Genomic DNA, 21,159 nt, shown 5'->3' on the forward strand with positions numbered 1-21,159 from the left:
GGGAGTGGGTTGCGACTTACCAGGTGATCGCTCATCCCTTCAGCTCGCATTTGCGGGCCTGCTGTTATCGCAGCTCCTCACAAGAGCTTCTGCCAAATGAAATAGAGGGAGGGAGTGGAGTATCGGGAGAGGGAGAAAAGAATGTGAAGCTCGAGCCCTGACCAACAGAAGGATTAAGAGGGAAAGGAATGCCGATTGGCTACAGTGAAGCTGCTGGATTAATGTAGAATTAGGGATTAATTAAATTTAACTAAAGTTAATTAAGCTAAAAATGTCCAATTTTATATTTATCAGTTTGTTCATAATCTACTTACAGTGCTTTATATAGAATGAATTGATTTTTCATGTAGAATTTAATAAAATTATTTCGATTGAATTCTGAGGGGTGTGATATTTATGATTCATTTTATGTCGCCAAAAATTTTATTTGATTTCTCAAAATAATTTGTTATTACAATCTCCCCTCTTTATAAAATTTTTTCATCGAAATTCATGAACCCCACAACAATTACGAAGGCGAAACAAAAATGATTGAAGAATTCCATTTCTTGTCAAGTAAAAGCTCAAACTTAACACATTTTATGCATCAGCATAAGTGACAACATGTTCTTCTAGTTCCTAATGAGTTAGTGAATATACTCTTGGGCGAATATTCTACCGTGGTTGTTTCTTCCGAGCTAAAGTATCAGCTTCTGTCATCCTCTGCTGACCACTTCTAAAAATCATTCCTTGTTGAAAATTCCTCTGAGTTGGATCCCTTTTTGAGTGAACATCTGATGGCAATTTCTCCTCTGATGTCCAGACTGTTGTCATAAGTAACACACCCTCAACCCAAATAAACATTCTCCATGATGGTGCTTTCCATACTTAACACGCGACTATATAGTGCTAATGTCAGCCTGACTAACAACTTCACCAGTGTAGGACTTTATCTTTTTCTCAATGGTCTCACCTGTTGAATAAAATGTTGGTATCAAATCTTCTGAACTCTTTCTCTTATGCATATCTCTATGCTTCTGAGCTTGTTGGAAATCAATGTTCACCCACCTAGCCCTCTCCAATAGTTCTAAATAGATTTCAATCCCAAATGGTACTAGTGACCACCTGATCGAATCCTTTTATCTAGAATAGAGATCTATGACATTTCTTTTCTACAACATACCTCGATAACATAATCAACTTCGCTTCGTGTTGCATAACCGATTGATTTCCTCACAGCAACCAAATAGTTTTATCTTCCATGTCTTCTAACGGATGGTGATACAAACCAATCTCTGAAGGTTTTCACAAACTCGTCCCACTACACCAAGTGGTTGGTTCTACTTCCAAACTTCTTGTGCATCTGTCCTTGCCACCATCTCTCAGCTTATTCCTCAAGAGTAAAAGTGGCAAGGATAACTCTTTTCTCCGGTGAACATGACATGACATCTATGATTTTATCCACTCTCAATATCCAATTTTCTGCTTTCATTGGCACTCCTATTCCAGAAAACAAACGTGCTCTTATATCTTTCAAGTATTTATTCATTGGCGCTCCTCCGCTGATACTAGTGTGAGATTGAGAATTCTTATTCAACTGAGTCACAACCTTCGTCATATCAAAGGAAGCGCTAGCACTGACTGTGACATTCTGGCGTACTAGCAATCAAATAAATGTTAATACATGTATCACTGACTTTTTCTAAATAAAAATACTCAATCTTCTATAAACATTTACTTTAATCATACTTTTATTTTATACTTTATATGCACACCTGTCTTTGTGAAGATCACTGTCAACAAACACAACATACCATTGGTCGATGTTGCCTCGTCGGTACAGCGGTTGATGATCTACACATTACAATTGTACTTGCTTCTGATTGATATTATTCCGTCGGCATAGAGGTTAGCAATGTAAATATCACAGTTATCTTGGGTGGGACCCCTGTCCGACGTTAAGCCATTAGCACAGCGGTTAGTGAACTAACTATCACAATTGCTTAAGTTGAAAGAAAAATTCTTTGCACACGTGTGCACTGACGTTCCTTGCCTATACCATTAAGGGGTGAAATTCTTCTTTGAGCATGCACATGTAGGCATTGATATATAAGCTATTTCATTATCCATACATATATTATTCTGAAACAATTCTATGCAATCTACTAAAATGTATATTTTTTTTTTCTGCAATTATTCATCATGTATATCTTTTATATCATTCCTATATCTATCTCATGCATAGCTCTTACTTATATCATATGCATATCTTTTCTACATGTCTTTCTTACCTATAATATTTATCTATCATTCATCTTATGCATATGTTTTATGCATGCAAATCCTTTTATAATTTTTCAATCATACATAACTTTTCTATCTATCAATATGAAGAATCACTGCAATATAACTCTAAAGAACTGAAACATGCATATAGATTAACATACATTTTTACATAATGACTATTATTGAAATTTAGAAATTTAATTACTCACCTCATTTGACACACTAGATTTTTGATTATCGGTAACTGAGTGGACATTGCAGTAACTTTTATTTTAAGCTAAATAACATATAAAACAAAATATTAAATTTTAAGATTGAAACGATTTATTGTAATTGAATTAACCTTCGTAATTTACCGTAAGATTAATTTACCTGGATTTATGAAGTCACTTTACAGTGGGTATCCATAGTCACCTCGAGTCTGCCGCGTCGGGTAAATAACCTGGATTTAAACATATCTTGATTCATAGAGTAATTTAACTGCTAAAGCACATTTAAATACCCTTTTTGGCAACTAGCACTTCTCTAAGGTGGCCAAATCATCTTCTATTTTCTTCTTATCTTCTCAAACTCTTATTTTCATCACTCAATTCATGCCAGAATACTTTACGAAGCTCGCAAACCACGTCCGACATTTTCACCGCAAGATCGGTGCATCCGACGACTACCAGAAAATAAAAATGCACGAAATAAGAGGCAAAACTCAAAATGGAAGCAAGAGAAAGAAAATGAACTTTCAAATAATATGAAATAGGGTTTCATATTCACCAAAAAAAATACCTCGGAGGCTTAAAATGCCAATTGCATCATACTGCGGGCTGCCCAGTTGTTGATCGTGACCCTCCTAAAGTGCTGAGTTGCGTGGAAGCATAGCGGAAATGAAGGAATCAGGAGAACCTCTCGTGCTGGAGACTCCGAGAGCAAAGGGAAAGGAAATCAGGAGATGGGGGAGTGGATCGCGGCTTATCAAGTGACCGCTCGCCCCTTCTGCTCACGTTTGCGGGTCTGCTGCGATCACAGCTCGTCATAGGAGTTTTTGCCTAACAAAATTGAGTGGGACTGAGAGGAGTATTGGGAGAGGAGAAAAAATTGTGAAGCCTAAGCCCTATTAAACCAAATAAAGGATTAAAAGCCAAAGGAATGTTGGTTCGCAACAATGAAGGTGCAGGATTAATGTAGGATTAGGGATAAATTAAGTTTAGTTAAAGTTAATTAAATTGAAAACTTTCAAAATTTATATTTCTCAATTTGTTCATAATTTACATACAGTGTTGTATATGACATTGATATATTTTTCATGTAAAATTTAATTAAATTATGTCATTTAAAATCCGAGGGGTGCGATAATTAGGGTACAATGCAAGTCGCCAAAATTTTTATCTGCTTTCGAAAAACTAATTGGTTTTTACAATAAGTACTTGCCAGCTCATTATAGACAAGACACATTCTTGAGGCTGCATCACTTAAAAACATCAAGGTTTCTCAAGAGAATACACAACTAATTTTGAATAGCTTATGTGAAAGAATGGTCTATTGGAGCCCAATGAGACACGCTAGATCGATGTGTGAGAGTATTGAGACTGTCCTTTAACAACATGGTATCATTACAATTCTATTGGACATTACAAGCTATTTCGACAGTAGCTTCAAGTTTGAAGAAACTATATTATAGGGTGACTGCCACATCTTACAGACAGAGTCTAATGCCGGGATCAAGCAACAAGAGCATCCCCAGTGGAGCGTCCAAGCTGACTGTCACACCGAGTTTTGGTAAATTTAAGGCATATTCCAAATTTTGCATCCTGCAAAATACGATTGAATTAATTTTATAAAATTTTTACGTCGATTCAATCAATTTGATATATAACACTATATATGAATTTAAATATACAATTATGAAATAATATTTAACTAAACTTAATGAGTCCTTAATCTTGCATTATTACCGTAGCCGCCACCATTCCTACGCGATACTCAATCATGGGAGGGTTCAAATGGCTGAGATCCATTGAGATCTCGTTAAATGTCGCGTCCTTACTTCCCTCTCCCGAATTCTTCCTCACGTGAGAAGTTTTGCTCGAGCACTGTAGTGCAGCGACTGATGCGTCCCTTAGGGAGTCTCAAGTGGCAATTTCGGGCTCCAGGGTGAACTCAGTAAGAGGGAATACCATTTTTATGAAATTCCAAACATTCCTTACACTTTCGTTTTGACTTTTTCACAAAACAAAGCACTTTTTCCTTCCCTATGGTTGTAGTGAGAGGCAGTGTGGTGCTTGAAGCCGTGAACTTGATTTTCTTGCTTTCGAATTGGGCTGTTAGCAATAATCAATAAAGAGAAGTTCAAGGAAGATAGGAAAAAAGGAAAAAAAAATAGAAAAGCTTTCAAGGAGGATTTGTGTGGAAAAAGCCTATTTGTGGTAAAAATTTATATATTAATTATGTTTGGGGTTAAATAATGAGATGAGCCAAAATTTCATGAAATCCTAAGATATTTATGATTCTAGGTTGTCTATATTAGGTGGCGAGCTCGATGAAAACTTGGGAAAACTCGTCGTAGGGCTTTTCCGTCAATTTATGTGAAATGATCCTCTGCTAACTTAAGAAGAGTAACTTTGAGTGGATTTTCGTGTAATTATGTGTTTGATACTATTGCATTTAGAAGCTTTTACATATTGTAGATGAATACATATAGAGATTCTATGAGTGCAAACTTGATTTGTCCTTACTACATCCCTGATTTTATCAGGTTATGAATCTGATGATTCTACAACTGAAGTCATTGTTTGCAAGTATTCGTTTATTGTGATTCGTGCATATAATATATGAAATGCCTTTCATGAATGTTGGTTTCTTGAGTTATACTTAAGAAAATGTCACATGATGTTATAAATAGATTATTATATGAATACTTGTAAATACGGATGATAGAGAATAATGAGATTCTGGACTCCAGATATTCAGATGAAGACGAAACTGTCAAAATTGTTGGGATCGGATCACGACAAAACTTAGAGAACAATTGGTACCAGAAGCTATTAATAACTTTTGTGTTGAAAAGGTTAGTCCTTTATTAATAATTAATGTAGTCTTCGGGTAGGTGACGATCTAATGATTTGGCATGATGTAACATAAAAATTATTGAAACCTATTACAAGTATCATTTTTATGATTAGATTAATGATTCTTATGAACTTGCTTATAAATACACATGATTGTATGAAATACATATTTGAAACAACAGTTATGTTTTTTTTTGCATTACATGTTTCTTCTTTTACATGTTTTATATAATTATAGTATGTTATAATATGTTTTGTGAACATGTATATGAGTTACAGGTGAGCATGAACGTTATTTCTTTTTTGTTTTTAATTATATTTTATCCTTGATTGTTTTACTGTGCTCGTTGCTCATTTTGTATTGTTGATTTTCAAGAAGGGGCAAGGAGCACCACCCGAGCAGTCAGGTGTGACTTGTACAACTGTTGCTTTTCATAGTTGTGAGAGCTTATACAGGCTTCTGGGTATGTGCTCATGTTGATTTAGTAGCTCTACATATATTTTGGTGATATGATTTTTTCACACTTATGAGTATATGTGAACATGAATCATTTATGAAATAAAATATATCATGTATGTTTGCGGCGATTTAGTTAGAGTAGTCAATCACCAACGGAATCCTGATTTTGCAAGTCAGAATGAGTGCTAATGAGGATTTTTTTTGACTGAATCATCCATTTCTGTCGCACCACATTTGAATCTTAAAGCGGGTCAGTTAGGTTATTACAACGGCCTTGCTTGAGGAGAAACTAGTTCAGAGTGAATAGCTGGTGGAGCCAACCAACACTCTTAAATGCATCTCAGATGAAAAATGTTTCAATTGTCATGGTTTTGTGAGTTTCAACTTCAAGTCGACAAGGAAGTGACCCTATTGATTCAAGAGTCTCCAGCTGGATTAACAATTTTTGTTCTAAAAGATTGTAAGTCCAAGGAGCCGATACCTAAAAAGGTACAACCCTTGATGAATTACCAAACATCATGACTGATAGTTTATTTATTAGATGATTATGACCGAGAGTGGTTCAACATGCCATATCATTCATTCAAGTGTAGTTCCTCCAAACAAATTGGTAATGCACCCAACAAAGTAAGAGAAGTGTGAGATGCAAATTACATATTTAGTGGCTCGAGAATTGGTCCAACATGCCATATCTTTTATAAGAATCTTGTCCATTTGCAGTTCCAACACTGGTTGTGCTAATAAAAGATTGTTACTTATTCTATCAATATAGTCTTTGGAATGATGAGTGTGTTGTAGAGTTATCTGAAATGAGCGTGGTCGTAGTTTGGCGGTAGAGTTTCCTCAAACACAACAAAATAATGATTTTATAATGGGGATAGATTGATTCCATAAGCTTTCTGGGAAGAAGATGAAGGTCCTCCTACTTGAGGAGAATGACACCAGACACGAACCTACGGGAGTTCTGTGGGCCAGGTTCTGTGATCCCACGGTTTTGGAGCTCATGCAGTTGTGGGATTGACAACCAAGCTGCCTAATATTTCACAATTTAAGTATTTTCTTTTTTTTTAATTTCTTGCTTTCTTTCTTGATTTTAATAATTTCTAATTAGGTTTTCTATGAGGAAACTATATATATGTTCTTATTTTACTGTTTAGAAGATTTTTGATTTCGTTTATGTTATTTGGATATGTTTTGTCCTGATTATCTCTATTGAAGTGTTGTATTCTTAAATTTTTTTCTAGTGCTGCATCTGTAACCTGATAGGATGGAAGTGGTTATTTCTCCCTGAAGCTCGGAGGCCTCCTTTGTCATCCAACACACAGCTAACTGCTGTTTACTGCAGGGAAACTACAGTTACCAGTTCCAACTTGCTGTTCCGCCATTATTTTTGTCACAATTTCAGCTGACACCCTCCTCGACATCCACGCCACAATGTTTCTTGGTTTTCCCTACTGTTTTCAGTTGGGACAGCTGCCGAATATCGTCTATCTCCCTCCAAATATTGCTGATTGACCAAAATTTCATCCTTGATTATTCCTCTACCTCCTCCTTGTCAGACCCGCTTCCCAAACACCTGCTAGGAGCCCTAGATCGGTGTCAACTTTTGCTTGAGGGGGAGTGTTTTAGAACGTATTAAATCTAATGTTGAATTTTAGGAAGCTGTTATATTAGAAAACGTGATATTAGGTTAACCTAATAATCTGAGATCTATTTGCGAGATCTTGTTTATTTTATAAATATTTTCTAATCAATAGAGACAGGAGTGTATATAAATTTGTATTATATGCTTTCAATTATTCCAATTGCGGAATAAGAAGAAAGGAAGTTTCTTGTTACACTTGCTATAAATTTGGTTTCATATTATAGACTCAAGAATAGCTACATCATAACATCTTCTTAATTTAAATATATATAATTGTTTGATGATGGTTGAAATATTGATGCTGTCTGTGGCATAGTTTATGAAGTGGTGGCTTCTCAACCATGTTTTAGTTATATATTTTATTTGTAGAAGTTGATGCCTTGAAAATTACAGACTGAAAAGCAACACTGGATATAATAATATATAATATATTTTAAGGGGGTTTAAATTTTTGGGATGACAGCTGTGCATGATTCATGACATGGTGGCAGCTGAATGCATGTTTCCGTTGTATTGGCAATCTGTGGAAGTTGATGCTTTCAAAATTCAGAATGAAGGTAACCACTTGCTTCAAGCATATCTAATTTAATGCGAAATTGTAAATATTTGCGGCAATGTTTCCGCTATGATTCACGATGGAGCAGCACCTAAAACAATTCTTGTCTTATGTTTGCTATTTGAAGAGGTTGGTCCATTTAAATTTCAGATAGCTTTTTTTTTGAAATATGGTACATAAAAATTTTAATATGAATATTAAATTATATTGGCATCTTTTGATTTCAATATAACAGTTAGGTATCTTTGGATTTCTATATAACCTAAGTGTGGTCAGAATGTGCAGCACTAGCATGGTGATCAGTTAATAACTTTTGAGACTGTTGAAGTTGTTAAAATATTTTTTTAATCGATTTGGTTGCCTAAAGGTAGATTAATGCATATCTGGAGAAGCTCATGTGGTCATTGTATGATGTCCACCTTGAAATAGAAATTACGCTATTTGTAATGATGAACTCAAAATTGCTTTTAGAGTTCATTTTCTTTATCTTTGCAACTTATTCAACACAATCTTCAAATATATTTTCTTTAGGAAGTATGAGAGGCCTTATTATTTTGTTAGCTTTGCTATTGTCGAACTTTAATCTTCAAGAAGTATCTCTATGTTATTTTTTTATTTTGAGAGCCATTTGTGAAATTTATTGATTTTACTTGAATTTTGGTATTGATGAGGTTCAAGTAATGGACTGAGTTTTAAAGTTTATTGCTAAAAGAACACAGGATAAGAAATAGCAGTTTTTATTGGGAAAGTTGCCAAACTTGTTGTTCATGTTAAGAAGCAAAACAATCCCGGGGACAAAACTCAAAAAAGTTGCATTCTTCATTCTGAAGGCCCAAGTATCTACTATTCTTCTATAATTCTTTATTCTCATGCCTTTCTTTTTCAGATGGTCTTTTGTTATAATCCTGAAGAAATGTAAATTCCAAAATGTTTTGTAGCGTACATCTCCCAAAAGAATTATTTCCTATCCTTATGTACAAATGACCTCGTTTTACGAGTGTTTGTCTATCACATGTATTTTGTAGAGTAATAGTATCTTGTGAAAGCGGAAGATCACTAGGAAATGTCTTCCAGCATTTGACGTAATAATGTTTGGCGTTAGTTTGCAAAAATCAGCAATTTAGTTTGCTTATTTGGTTATTAATTTTTTTTGCTGTTTGTGCTACTTTTTTTTTTTTTGGTTTGTTTGCAAGTTATTTATTGTTTTCTTACATAAATTAGAATGACTTTTTCGTAACTCTTCTATGTCAATATGATCTTGCATTCTTGCAAAATTCATTTTTTCCCCCCTCCCTTTTAGACAACTTCTGGATCCATCTGGGAAAATGCAATTGCTAGATAAGATGATGGTGAAGTTAAAAGAGCAGGGTCACAGGGTTCTCATATATTCCCAGTTTCAGCATATGCTAGATTTGTTAGAGGACTACTTGAGTTATAAGGTATGTTTCTTCTGGTATTCAAGGCACTTTTGTTGGAGAATTTAAGTTCCTTAGATTGCCAACTAGCAAGAGCAATTAGGTTTTGTCTTATAAAAGTATTGACTTAAAGCTTTATTGATTGGAAGAAATGGAGTTATGAGCGGATTGATGGAAAGGTCAGTGGAGCAGAAAGACAGATACGAATTGACCGATTCAATGCCCAAAATTCAAATAGGTTTTGTTTTCTGCTTTCTACCAGAGCTGGCGGATTGGGTATCAATCTTGCAACGGCTGATACTGTTATCATTTATGACAGGTATTATTTTCTTTTTAAATTTGGTTGAATGTATGGTATATTTCTTCAACATATATCTCTTCATGGTGTTAACACCTTAAGCTGTACATCCCTATGTTCTTCAGCGACTGGAATCCTCATGCTGATTTACAAGCAATGGCTAGGGCACATAGATTGGGGCAGACGAATAAGGTTTTATGATGTCTGCTGTTTAATTTTAAGATGTCATGCTATAGTTGATGTCATTATATCTGTATTTATCAATTGCACATAGGTGATGATATACCGACTTGTCACTCGGGGAACCATAGAAGAACGAATGATGCAGTTGACAAAGAAAAAGATGATTTTAGAGCATCTTGTTGTTGGTAGACTTAAGGCACAAACTGTTAATCAGGTATAATCTGGTTTTTCGGTGCTCATCTTCTAAGATCAGAATTAATTGTATGTATGGTTTCTTCTTTGACTTGTCAGGGATCTGAGCATGTCTTCTATTTTATGCTTTTTAGTTTGGTAGGCTTGATGAAGAATGCGTGCCAGATACCCAGCTCTATGTTATCTTGTAGTTGAAATAATCAAATTGGACAGGCTTGTAGCTTGACAGCTTTTGTCATCAGATTGAGGAAACAAGTGCTTTTTCTTCAATCGTTTTATGGCTTTTTAAGTACGAAAGAACTATTAGTGATTCAACCATATTTGGGCATGTTAAGCCCTTTCCTGATAACCTACTCGAGTTCTAAACTTGAGCTTGGGAAAACTTATGCTTCTACAACATAGCATGCTAAAAGCTTGTAAATTTTAAAAAAACTTCATGTCGGACCTTCTTGATTTAGTAAATCAAGGAGATGAACCTGTGTCTTTTGGAATTGTCTTGTTATGTATTGTTTAAAATTGATTTTGTCTTGACCCGGCTTGGGAGATTGGAATACCAATGCTGGAACGGATAGTCAGATGGAGGAAAATAACTTTCTAAACATTTTTATTTATTAAACAAAATTATTCAACATGTAAAAGAGCCATTTTAACTTTTATAATTGAAAGAAAACTAAAAGCTGAATTGTAGTACCTATCTCTTCGAACTTATCTGTGTTTGTCCACATACTTCCTAGGAGCTATCTATTTTATAGTAGGTTTTCCTGAAAAATAGTAACAGTTAAAGATATAAGTTAAACAACTTAGTGGGTAAAATATTTCTAAATTATAATAATTCTTATTTTAATAATATTTTTTCAAAAAAATAAGCAGTAAAAATACCGTAAGCATAAAAATAAAATAATAAAGAAATCAGTTTTGTGATTACTTTTATTCGTTATAATTATAATATTTTTTTATGAGGGTCTTCGTCTAAACGTATACTAAAAGTATAAATTTAACATTTTCTAAAATCCACAAAAAAATGTTGGCAACTATTTCATCTTCAATTTTCATTTTCATTTTCATATTTAATGCACGCATACATTGCATCTCTTGCTAAGCATCATCCACATATGACGCATACATATATCATATTTAATTTCTTTTTTTAATTTGGCATAAAAACCATGAAACTTGTATTTTTAAGAGGAGGTGCTCTAAACAGCAGAAACAGTTATAACTAAAAGCCATAAAGAAAAAGAAATATTATAAAATAAAAATATACTTGTACACTTGTTTAATGCAGTCTGCTATGCTTTTCCTCACTCGGTCTAGTCCTTTGATTTATCTATTTCAACACATCGACTTTGATTAGCTTTTATTCATTTTTAACCCTTTTTTATATTGATTAACTTCACAATCATCATCATCATCATCATCATAATTATCATCATTATTCGATACACTCATTTATAATTTTTCTACTTAATTAGCTAATTATTGCTTTATATGAAAATATATATTATGATTCAAATTATTGGGCTTTTAAACAAAAGATTTTTAAATTTTGGTATTCTCAACACTTTTAATTATGAAATTAACAATTAATAAATCAACTGTAATAAATTAAATCAAGCTTCTTATATGTAATATCCTTCTCGTTTTTCTGTGTTAACCTTCTCACCAAATGCCCTGAACAATTTTTAATGTTGGATTTTTTGAAATTTAACTGAATTAACATGGAATCAAAATTTTCTTAGCATCTTGACTAATGAAAAATTAAAATTTCATGTATACAAAAATTTCAAATTTATTACCTAAACCATAAACTCTTTCATTCCCCTCACTGCCTTACCTAATTCTGCACAGGGCTTGGTTAAGCTCTCCCAGATGCAGAAAAATGCCGCGCACATGAGACACTGCGGAAAATGCTGCTTGCCTCCCCGCTTCCTTGCTCGATGGTGCTTGGAACCAAACACCTCTGCTTGAAGAAAAGCCTTGCTTGAGCCACCCCTCGTGCTAGGAGCTTAAGGAGCTCCTTTGAGCTTCTCTTGAGCACAGGAAGTGGCACCTGAATGAAGAGAAACTGCACGATCTCCAACTACTTTTGATTTGATTGATATTCAAAACTTGGAATCAGTTTAAATCCCACTTTGGATTTAGAGTGCCTAACCAGGTTGTAAACTCATTCCCAACGTTTATTCACTTGGGTAGTAATCTAGTCCCTCCTATGTTTTTTTGCTTCTGATGATCTTGATGCTTGGGATTTTGGTGATCTAAGCACTCTTTCTATTTCCTCGAATGTTAGCTTTTATGGCACATAGAAGATTTGGAGAAAAAAAAAAAAAATCAATTTCTATAGGAAGGGAGTAAACCATTACTCTCCAAAATATACCAGGCTCCAAGTTAGATTATTTAATGTGGAGTTAGCTTGTTGATGGAATTATTTTATTTTTTATTTTATGTAGCATTGCTTTGCTTGTTTCATATAGCAATAAATTTTATGCTTAATAAAATGAAGCATGTGATGGAAGACCTTTTTTGTTACCTAGGATGTCTATTAGGAAAAAAATTCCTCTTTTTTTTTAATTGTTCTTTTGTATTTTTTTTTTGAAATTGATAATAGATTTAAAGATGCCCTTCGTATGTTTTTCTAAAAAGTTTGCTGCATATAAAGGCAGTCAATGTTGGTGAGAGAATTTCATTTGTAGTAGTTGCTTTTATGATTGTAACTCCACCCTTTTTTTATCCTCTGTTACAATATCTTTAGGCAGTATATTAACGAACATTGCTAATAATGCTTGGACGTTGCATTTCCTGCAGGAAGAGTTAGATGACATCATAAGATATGGTTCGAAGGACCTTTTTGCTGATGATAGTGATGAAGTTGGAAAAGCTCGCCAAATTCATTATGATGATGCTGCAATTGACAGGTTGATTCATCCGAAACATTTTATTTGCTTCATTACTGCAGTGTGATTTTTCTTATCTTCTTTTTATTGGTCTTTGGTAGGTTACTTAATCGTGATGAAATCAGCACTGAAGAGCCTTCAAATGATGATGAAGATGATGACTTACTGAAAGCCTTCAAGGTGCTAACTTATACAATTTTTCTTGTTGTCTCTAGTATGGATATTGGTTGCTTCACAACATTACTTTGTTACTAAAGATGGGTAATTATAATTTTTTTTTCCTTTTTATTAAAGAACACAAACTACATTATGGATTTGCTGCATTATTGTAGCGCAAACAGAGCCAATATGTTTATGATTAGGGGGAGACATGCGATGGTGGTATTGAGTCTTTTGGGCTAGGGTTTGGGAGAGACTTCTTAACTCTCAAATAGTAGGATTTGGGAGAGATTGTTCATCTCTTGAATTGTATGTGCTTATGTTTTTTGTATTCGTGCTGAGTGTTTGGTGTTCTAGAAATAAAATTATTATTGGTCCTAATTTCTGTCTTAAAATTTGTCTAGGGTCGTATCAAGCGGTATAAGAGCAATCGATTTATGGGGTATTAACTACGAGATAGCAACTGCATTTGTTCGTGACCTAGCCTCGCGAAACAACCATGATCCGAGCAATCTAGGAGGACAACGATGGGACCGGCTTGAGATTCGGCCACAAGTTGACCTAGCTAAAATTTACTTTTTTTTTTCTACTTTTAATTTAGTTTTTATTTGCCACTTTTGTCCAAATAATATTTTAAAAGCCATCAAAGTCTGAAATTTCACAGGAAATCTTGGAACTAATAATTCCTTTACAATGAATTTAGATTTGCACCTATATATATATATATATATATATATATACATACATACATATAGATATAATGACGATGTGAAATTGAGGGCAAACATATGAAATTAGGATTACACCAGGATCTTCTCAAAGAAATCCATCACAATTGAGGGTAAACATATGAAATTTCTCAAATGGACCCCTAATTTTGATCCCAGTGAAGAACCCCCAATTGCGCCTATCTGGTTCTCATTATCTGAACTCAAGCTTCATTTGTTTGACCTATCTTTCTTATATGCAATTGAAACTATCATTGGAAAATCTTTACAAATAGACTTACTCACAGTTCATTTCTCAAGGCCCTTAATTGCAAGGATTTTGATTGAAAGAGATATTACACTACCAGATGTAGAAGAAGTCTGGGAAGTCTTGTAGAAGAAGTCTGGCTTGACTCTGCTCACAATGGTTATTGGCAAAAAATCATTATGGAACAAAAATCTTACTATTGCAAGCAGTGCAAGATGCTTGGTCACCTGCAAGAGAAATATTTCAGATTGCACCCACACAGTTGAGAACTGAACTAATAGTCAAAAGCAAGAACATGCTGTTAGTGTACCCCACGTGCCTGAATGCGCTCCCAACAAACCTGATGACAGCCAACTTGAGGAGGGAATCACCACAAGACAGGAGTTGGTGTCTGCCCCTGGGACCCTTCTCCCGACCATACTACAATGGATAATTTTCGGACCGAAAATTAGGATAGCTCCGCAACATCCTTTGCTAATATCCTTACTGTTGAGAGCCTAACCAAATTTTCTCAGGATAGCCTAACCAAATTTTCTCAGGATTTGTTAAAGTGATATCCTTTTCAACCAACACTCTGACTTTTGAAGGACGTGAAAGATTAAAAGTCGGAACATCCATTTTGAGTAACCTACCATAGACATCAGCAATAAAGCACAACACTTCTTGATTTAAATAATGAAATTTCAGGTTCAATCTAGATCGGCATGGTTGATGGTTCTGTCTGTGAGTCAAAATCCACAGTTCATTTTAAAATTTTCATTACTCAGTTATCAATCCAATCTAGTTTTCTTGTAAATTTTTAAGTTGAATAAAGATGTGCAAACCATTTAAAAATCCAAAAAGCTCAAATTTCCTACATGTAAGCTCAAATTTGGGCTGAGCATAATGAAATTTCCTGACCAAATTCAGAAGACAAGAGGAAATAAACAGAATACATTTGTTTCAGTAAAAAAAAATGTCTGGCTTCCCATCCTTCATACCAGCTTTCTTGATGCAACAGGACTCGCCACCCTCTGGCGGCGCAAAAGAAGACGGGATCAAACACGATTTATGAGTACTTGAGGCGTGAACACCCGCATGGGCAACAACATAAGTTCTGTTCGAAGCCATCACCTGTTGAAGCAGGAGGTGAGGCGTTAACGGGCAGTAAATAATGCAGTCGAGGAAAGAGCAAACGACGAAACCTCACCACAAAAAAAGAACCCAGCAGCCCAAGGGTAAGAAACAAATTGAACGACAATTAGGGCAACTGCGGCATGTAGAGGGAGGAAGCGAAACCTAGGCGAAGGAAGCAACGCGGCTTGGACACCGAACCCTATTCGAAGTGAGCAACGACGTTTTGCTCGCGTGTAGAGGGAGGAAGCGATCGAAGGCAAAGGAGGAAGTTCTGCAGCTTTGTTGAAAGGAGAATGGTAGTCGTGAGTTTGTCGTTACTGAAGCCCCGAATAGGCCGTCGCCAAAAACCTAAATCGAATTTACTTCATTTTTGCTATAGGCGGATACTATATATATAATAATAAAAAGATGATGGTAGGCTCTGCTTGAGTTTCACCTTATGGCGAAATCGGGTGTCTGCTCTGTTGATTCTTGCTTCGTTTGCTATTGCGGTTTTCCCCTTCATCGTCCTCATCGACTTTGCTCGTCGTTCTTCGTAGTCCTCATCGACTTTACTCGTCGTCGTCATCAACTTTGCTCATCGTCCTTCGTCGTCCTCATCTGTTTCGTCTGTTGCTACGGTTCCCTTCCGTCGTCTGTGCTCGAACCAGAACGACTTTTCTCTGCCTCGATCCTTTGCTGCCCTGTGTTGGATTCAACATTCGCTTTTCGAACTTTCCTTTGCACCGATCCCTGCTGCGGTGTGTTGCGCTTTGCTTACTGCATTTTGCATCTATCTGCTTTCATCAGACCGTCCCTGCTTCGATAGGTGTGCTCCCTCCTTCGGCTGAACCCGACAAAGTCTCTTTTGCTCACGTGATGAGTAACTATCATGTGGAGTCGGCTGTTGTCTTCCCGTCATGTTGTAAGGAATGTAGTGATGATACGAGTGACTGCCCTTTTATTAGGAATGCGAGTAAGAAGAGTGAGAAAATAACTCTCTTTTTCTCTAATTTAGAAATTTCAACCTTGGCTGAGAAATACAAGTTCGCTCTCATTGAAAAATGTCAGTTGGGGCACCTCTCTATGGAAGTTATCAGAAAGAGTTTTGAATATCTCAAACTAGTAGGAAAGTGAGAAAAGAGACTTCTTGATGCGAGACATGTGTTGATTCAGTTAACCTTGGTTGAAGATTACGCTTAGATTTTCTCTAATAAATATCTTAACATTGCAGGAAAGTCAATGAAGTTGTTCAAATGGTCTTCTTATTTTGATCCAAATCATGAATCTCCCACTGTACCGGTATGGTTTAGTTTACCTGGTTTTAAGCTACATCTATTTAATCATTAGGTTCTATACTTTATTGAGGTCATACTTGGAAATTCTATGAAACTAGATCTACCAACCTTCAATATAACCAGACTTTCTGTTGCTAGAATACTTGGGGAAAGAGATATCACTTTATCTGATATTACAGAAGTCTGACTGGACACAACACATAATGGATATTGACAACAAATTGTCACGAAACATAGACCATTTTATTGTGCCCATTGTAAGATGTTTGGACATACCCTTGACAAATGTCACAGACTCAACCCTAACTTGATACCTAAAGCTCATCTGCATAAGGATGGGCCTAACCCCAGTGCTCTGGATACATCTACTCCTGTGGTGGAAATTACCAAAAGACAGGAGTTGTTTTCTGGTTTTATTACCCTGGGGAGAACTACCTCTTCACTTGTGGAGGAGCCTTTGAGGCCTGCTCCTACTGTCTTGAGGGGGATTGCTCATTTATTATACCTCCTGTGGAACCTTAGTTGGTTGTGAATGAGGAGTCATTGCCCCAGTTTCAAGCTCAAAATTCTATCCTAGGTGAGCTTTCTACTGCAACCCTACCATCTGATCAGATCGAAAAAGTTTTTAATATTTTTGGACCAAAACACTGATCAGTTGAGCCAATCTTCGGATGACGATTGGAAGGTTTGCATATATAGGGAGAAGAAGAAGAATAAAAACCTACTAGAACTCAAGAACTTACGAGAGGTATGAAGTAACGGTACTTTGGATCGCACTCATGCTGCTATTATCTGTGCAAAGGGTTTTCATGGGTCATTTCTGGGTAGATCAATTACTCCAGCTTTTCGTTCTTCCTTTCTTTGAGTCCTTGGTGCAATAAGTTTATCTTCCATTTGTTTTGTTTCCGCGCCGTCCTCTTTTGGCCAACCTATATGTATTTGGGGGGTGACCCAACTAAAACGGATTGTGAATTTTGCGTAGGAAGTAGACTCCCTATTAGAGTTTGAAGATCTCAACAACTATTTTCTCCATATGTTTGGCATTTATAGCTCTCACCAACCCAACTACTTCCAAACGCCTTGTGAATTTTGCTGTATGGAGATTTTGGCGTAGATATTATAGTATTATGGTTTTGGGTATACATGTATTTTTTTTGGAGATTTTGTTGTGTGTCGTATACCGGGTGCTTTGGGTTCTAACTTAGGCCCACTCATCCAACCTATTTGTACCACTCCATCTAATATATTAGCACCTGGGCTTTATATACATATATATATATATATATATACATATATATATATATATATAACTCCCCCCCCCACAGCCATTCATATATATACATATATATATATATATATATACATATATAATGATGTTGGCCGAATCTCAACTAGGCATGCAAAACCAATCACAAAATTGTTAGATGTGAAGAAAAGAATAAAAGTAAGCAATTGGAAGATTTAGTCTCACTTCCCTTGGAGATCCTTTTCTCGGAAGTTATTTTCATGACTCATATCACATATAAAGAATTAACACCCAACATACATGCATATATTTGAGAGAGAAGCGTAAGATTTATTCAGTAATTTTTCAATCAAAACATGTCCCATTCATATTTCTGATAATAAAAGTTTGTTGGTTCTCAGAATCATGATGGTTTATCCTAAAATTAAATTTTTAATTCAACAATCTCTCTAACAAAACCAGCATGTTTTTCATCCTGATTTCAGGCAAAATAGCACATCTTGGTAGTGCCTAACTCGCAATTAATTGACAAGTTTAGCTAATGTAAATCAGGATGCGACAAAGAGAAACGACAAGTTTAGCTAATGTAAATCAGGATGCGACAAATAGAAACAAAAAATGGGAAAAAAAAAGAAAAAGAAAAAAGGATTCTGCTACTGCCTGTAGAAGGAATACAATTCATGCCCGAATTCTTTTACAATCGGGAAGTCACAAAGAGAAGTAAAGGATTGGGTTTGGTTTTTGCTACAATGTGTATCACTGCATCTTTGACTTCCAGCAACAAAGGAACAGAAGTATAGTTAAAACCAGAAAAATTGAAGCAAGATAGACGTGCGGTATAATGATAATGAATAAAGTGCATCATTGGGAAGAAAATGTTACTTCTATAGGATATTTTTTGTTTTGTAGATTAAGAGAGTTCTACTAGGACAACTGGGTTTAACGATGCATCAGTTAGGTCGAGAAATTGTTTAAATAATTAGTGAGAAATGGTTTAGAGCAAGACTACGATGGCTTGATGCTATTTAGAAGCATTCAATGCAGCAGGATTTTAACTGTTGGTTAAAGGTCACTCTAGATAGTATGAATGCTGGAGGAGGATTCATAAATCTAACCTTTAATTCGTAGAACAATAATATTGTTATGAGATGGAATTCCTTGACAGTTTTTTCTCTGCTGTTTGGATGAATTTCTTGAGCTACATTGTTTATGTTAATTGGATGCTTCTGATTAATTAAAATTCTATGTCAGCATGCATGCTGAAATACCATTTTCCAGATTATTTAGTGTTATCTTACATGGAGTAAAACAAGAATCTTATTTGGTTGATTGTCTCAAGTGAATTCCAATCTTGTAGTGAGTGACTTGCTAGTTTTACTTTGATCTCTTTAGGGCCGGTGTGGAAACATACAACAACAAATCCTTATCCCATAAGTGGGGTAGGCTACATGAATTTTTTTCTGCATTGCGTCCTATCGAGTGTCTATTTTCATTTGATTCTAATAAATTAAGTGACCAAACCATCTAAGACGATTCTCTCTAATCTTGTCCTCCACTGGAGCTACACCAAGCCTATCATGGATATATTCATTTCTTATTTTGTCTCAAATTGTCAAGCCACTCATCCATCCAAGCATTATCATCTCAGCAACACTTAACTTTGTTTTATGCTTCTCTTTTAAAGGCCAACATTCTGCTACATAGAGCATTGAAAGTCTCACCACCATCTTATAATTTTTTTCTTTCAGTCTATGCGGTACTTTTCTATCGCATAATAGGCCCAATGCATTCCTTCACTTCAACCAGCCAACATGAATTCTACTAATAACATCCCCATTTATATCACCATCAACTTTGCACAATAAACCTGAGATATTTAAAACGTTTGCACCTTTTAATGATTTGATCTCCCATTGTTACAACTCTGTCTTTAGAGCTAATAGTACTAAAATTACATTATAGGTATTCAATTTTTGTTCTACTCAAACGAAGGCCTTTAGACTCTAATCTAAAGCTCCATAATTTAAGGTTTTCCTGAATTCTTTTACTAGTCTTATCCATAAGAAGGATATCATCAGCGAAAGGTATACACCTAGGTAAATCCTCATATAAATGTGCAATAAGAGCATCCATAACTAAAGCAAAAAAATTTGGGCTTAAAGCTGTTCCCTGATGCAATCCAATTGAAATAGGAATATACTTGGTCAATACTCTCTCTGTTCAAACACAAGTAGCAAATCTTAGTATACATATCTTTAATGACTTAAGTGTAAGTCATTTCAACATCTTTTCTCTCTAAATCTCTCTAAAGGACTTCTCTTGGAACCTTGTTAGAAGCTTTTTTTAGATCAATAAAAATCATATGTAGATCCTCCTTATTCTCTCTGTACTTTTCAATCAAACCTCTCAATAAATGTGTAGCTTCCACAGTAAACTTACCCAACATAAATCCAAATTGATTATTAGAAACATTTGTTACATGTCTTAATCTATGTTTAATTACCCTCTCCTATAATTTTAAACTATGACAGATGATGTGTGAAAAGATTGCATGAATTTATTTATATTTTCACATATTTTGAATGAAATTGCACTTAAAAAAAAATGTATTTTTATATTTTTCTTACAGGTATAACAGATATTTGGAGTGGAACGAAGTGGAAAAAGTAAGGAGCAAAAAGGAGAAAATTTGAACAAAGAGCATTTTGTGAAGGCGGGGGTCATGATGCCAAGTACTGGACGCCCAGGCTCCAGTTAAACCTGGAACCCAAGATTTTGGCACCAGGGCGCCAACCACTGGACGCCAAGGCCTCAGGCTTGAAGGCCAAGTCCATGGAGCCAAATCAGTGTGCTGCCTAGGCGCCAGTCAAGTAAAACGCAACCTGAGGGTTGGCGCCCACTGGTCGCCAATGCCTCAGTCATGAAGGCCAAGGCCATAACGTCAGAATAAAATGGCGCCTAGGCCCCACGACCGAATTATGGATGATTTCGGGACAGTTCAGAGCAGTTTTAGAGTGGTTTCATGGAAATTTTAAGAGCAGTTTGGAGAGAATTTAAGGGGACGAAGAGTTTGTGAAAGAGGAGGACAATAGAGAAATGAAAAGTGTGTGTTCTAGGGTTAGAGAGCGTTTTGGAGGGATTTTCCTCCTGTGCTTGTAAGTGTCCTTGGCTTTTTTTACGGAAGTCTAAAGGTGTGAGGTGTTGTTTTGTAAGTGTTGCTGTATAAATTGTTGCAGTGAGAAGGGCAAGAGTTTGAGTGGAGAAATCTCGAGGCAAATTGAGGGAGAGAGATAAGTATATTTGTGATTTGAAGTTGTAATTTCATTGAAACACATTTTTGTGCTGAACTCTTTGTTTTAATGCATTCTGGTGTTGTTTTATCCATGCTTTTTGAGTAAATTTGCTTTCTTTTTCTTGTGATG

At 35.5% G+C, this 21,159-nt stretch overlaps 1 protein-coding gene across 1 annotated transcript in view; it reads left to right on the forward strand.

The window, feature by feature from the left end:
- LOC110032331 (CHD3-type chromatin-remodeling factor PICKLE-like) overlaps positions 1–21,159 on the forward strand; it is a gene marked incomplete at its 5' end in the record, with an annotated part of 151,853 nt that overhangs the window by 56,564 nt on the left and 74,130 nt on the right. The window contains 6 exon segments of the mRNA XM_020735924.1: positions 9,286–9,424; positions 9,550–9,719; positions 9,824–9,890; positions 9,973–10,095; positions 12,876–12,985; positions 13,066–13,144. Coding sequence (XP_020591583.1) covers positions 9,286–9,424; positions 9,550–9,719; positions 9,824–9,890; positions 9,973–10,095; positions 12,876–12,985; positions 13,066–13,144 — 688 coding nt within the window.

Source organism: Phalaenopsis equestris, unplaced genomic scaffold (assembly GCF_001263595.1).
Source record: "Phalaenopsis equestris unplaced genomic scaffold, ASM126359v1 Scaffold000924, whole genome shotgun sequence".
NCBI lineage: Eukaryota > Viridiplantae > Streptophyta > Magnoliopsida > Asparagales > Orchidaceae > Phalaenopsis > Phalaenopsis equestris.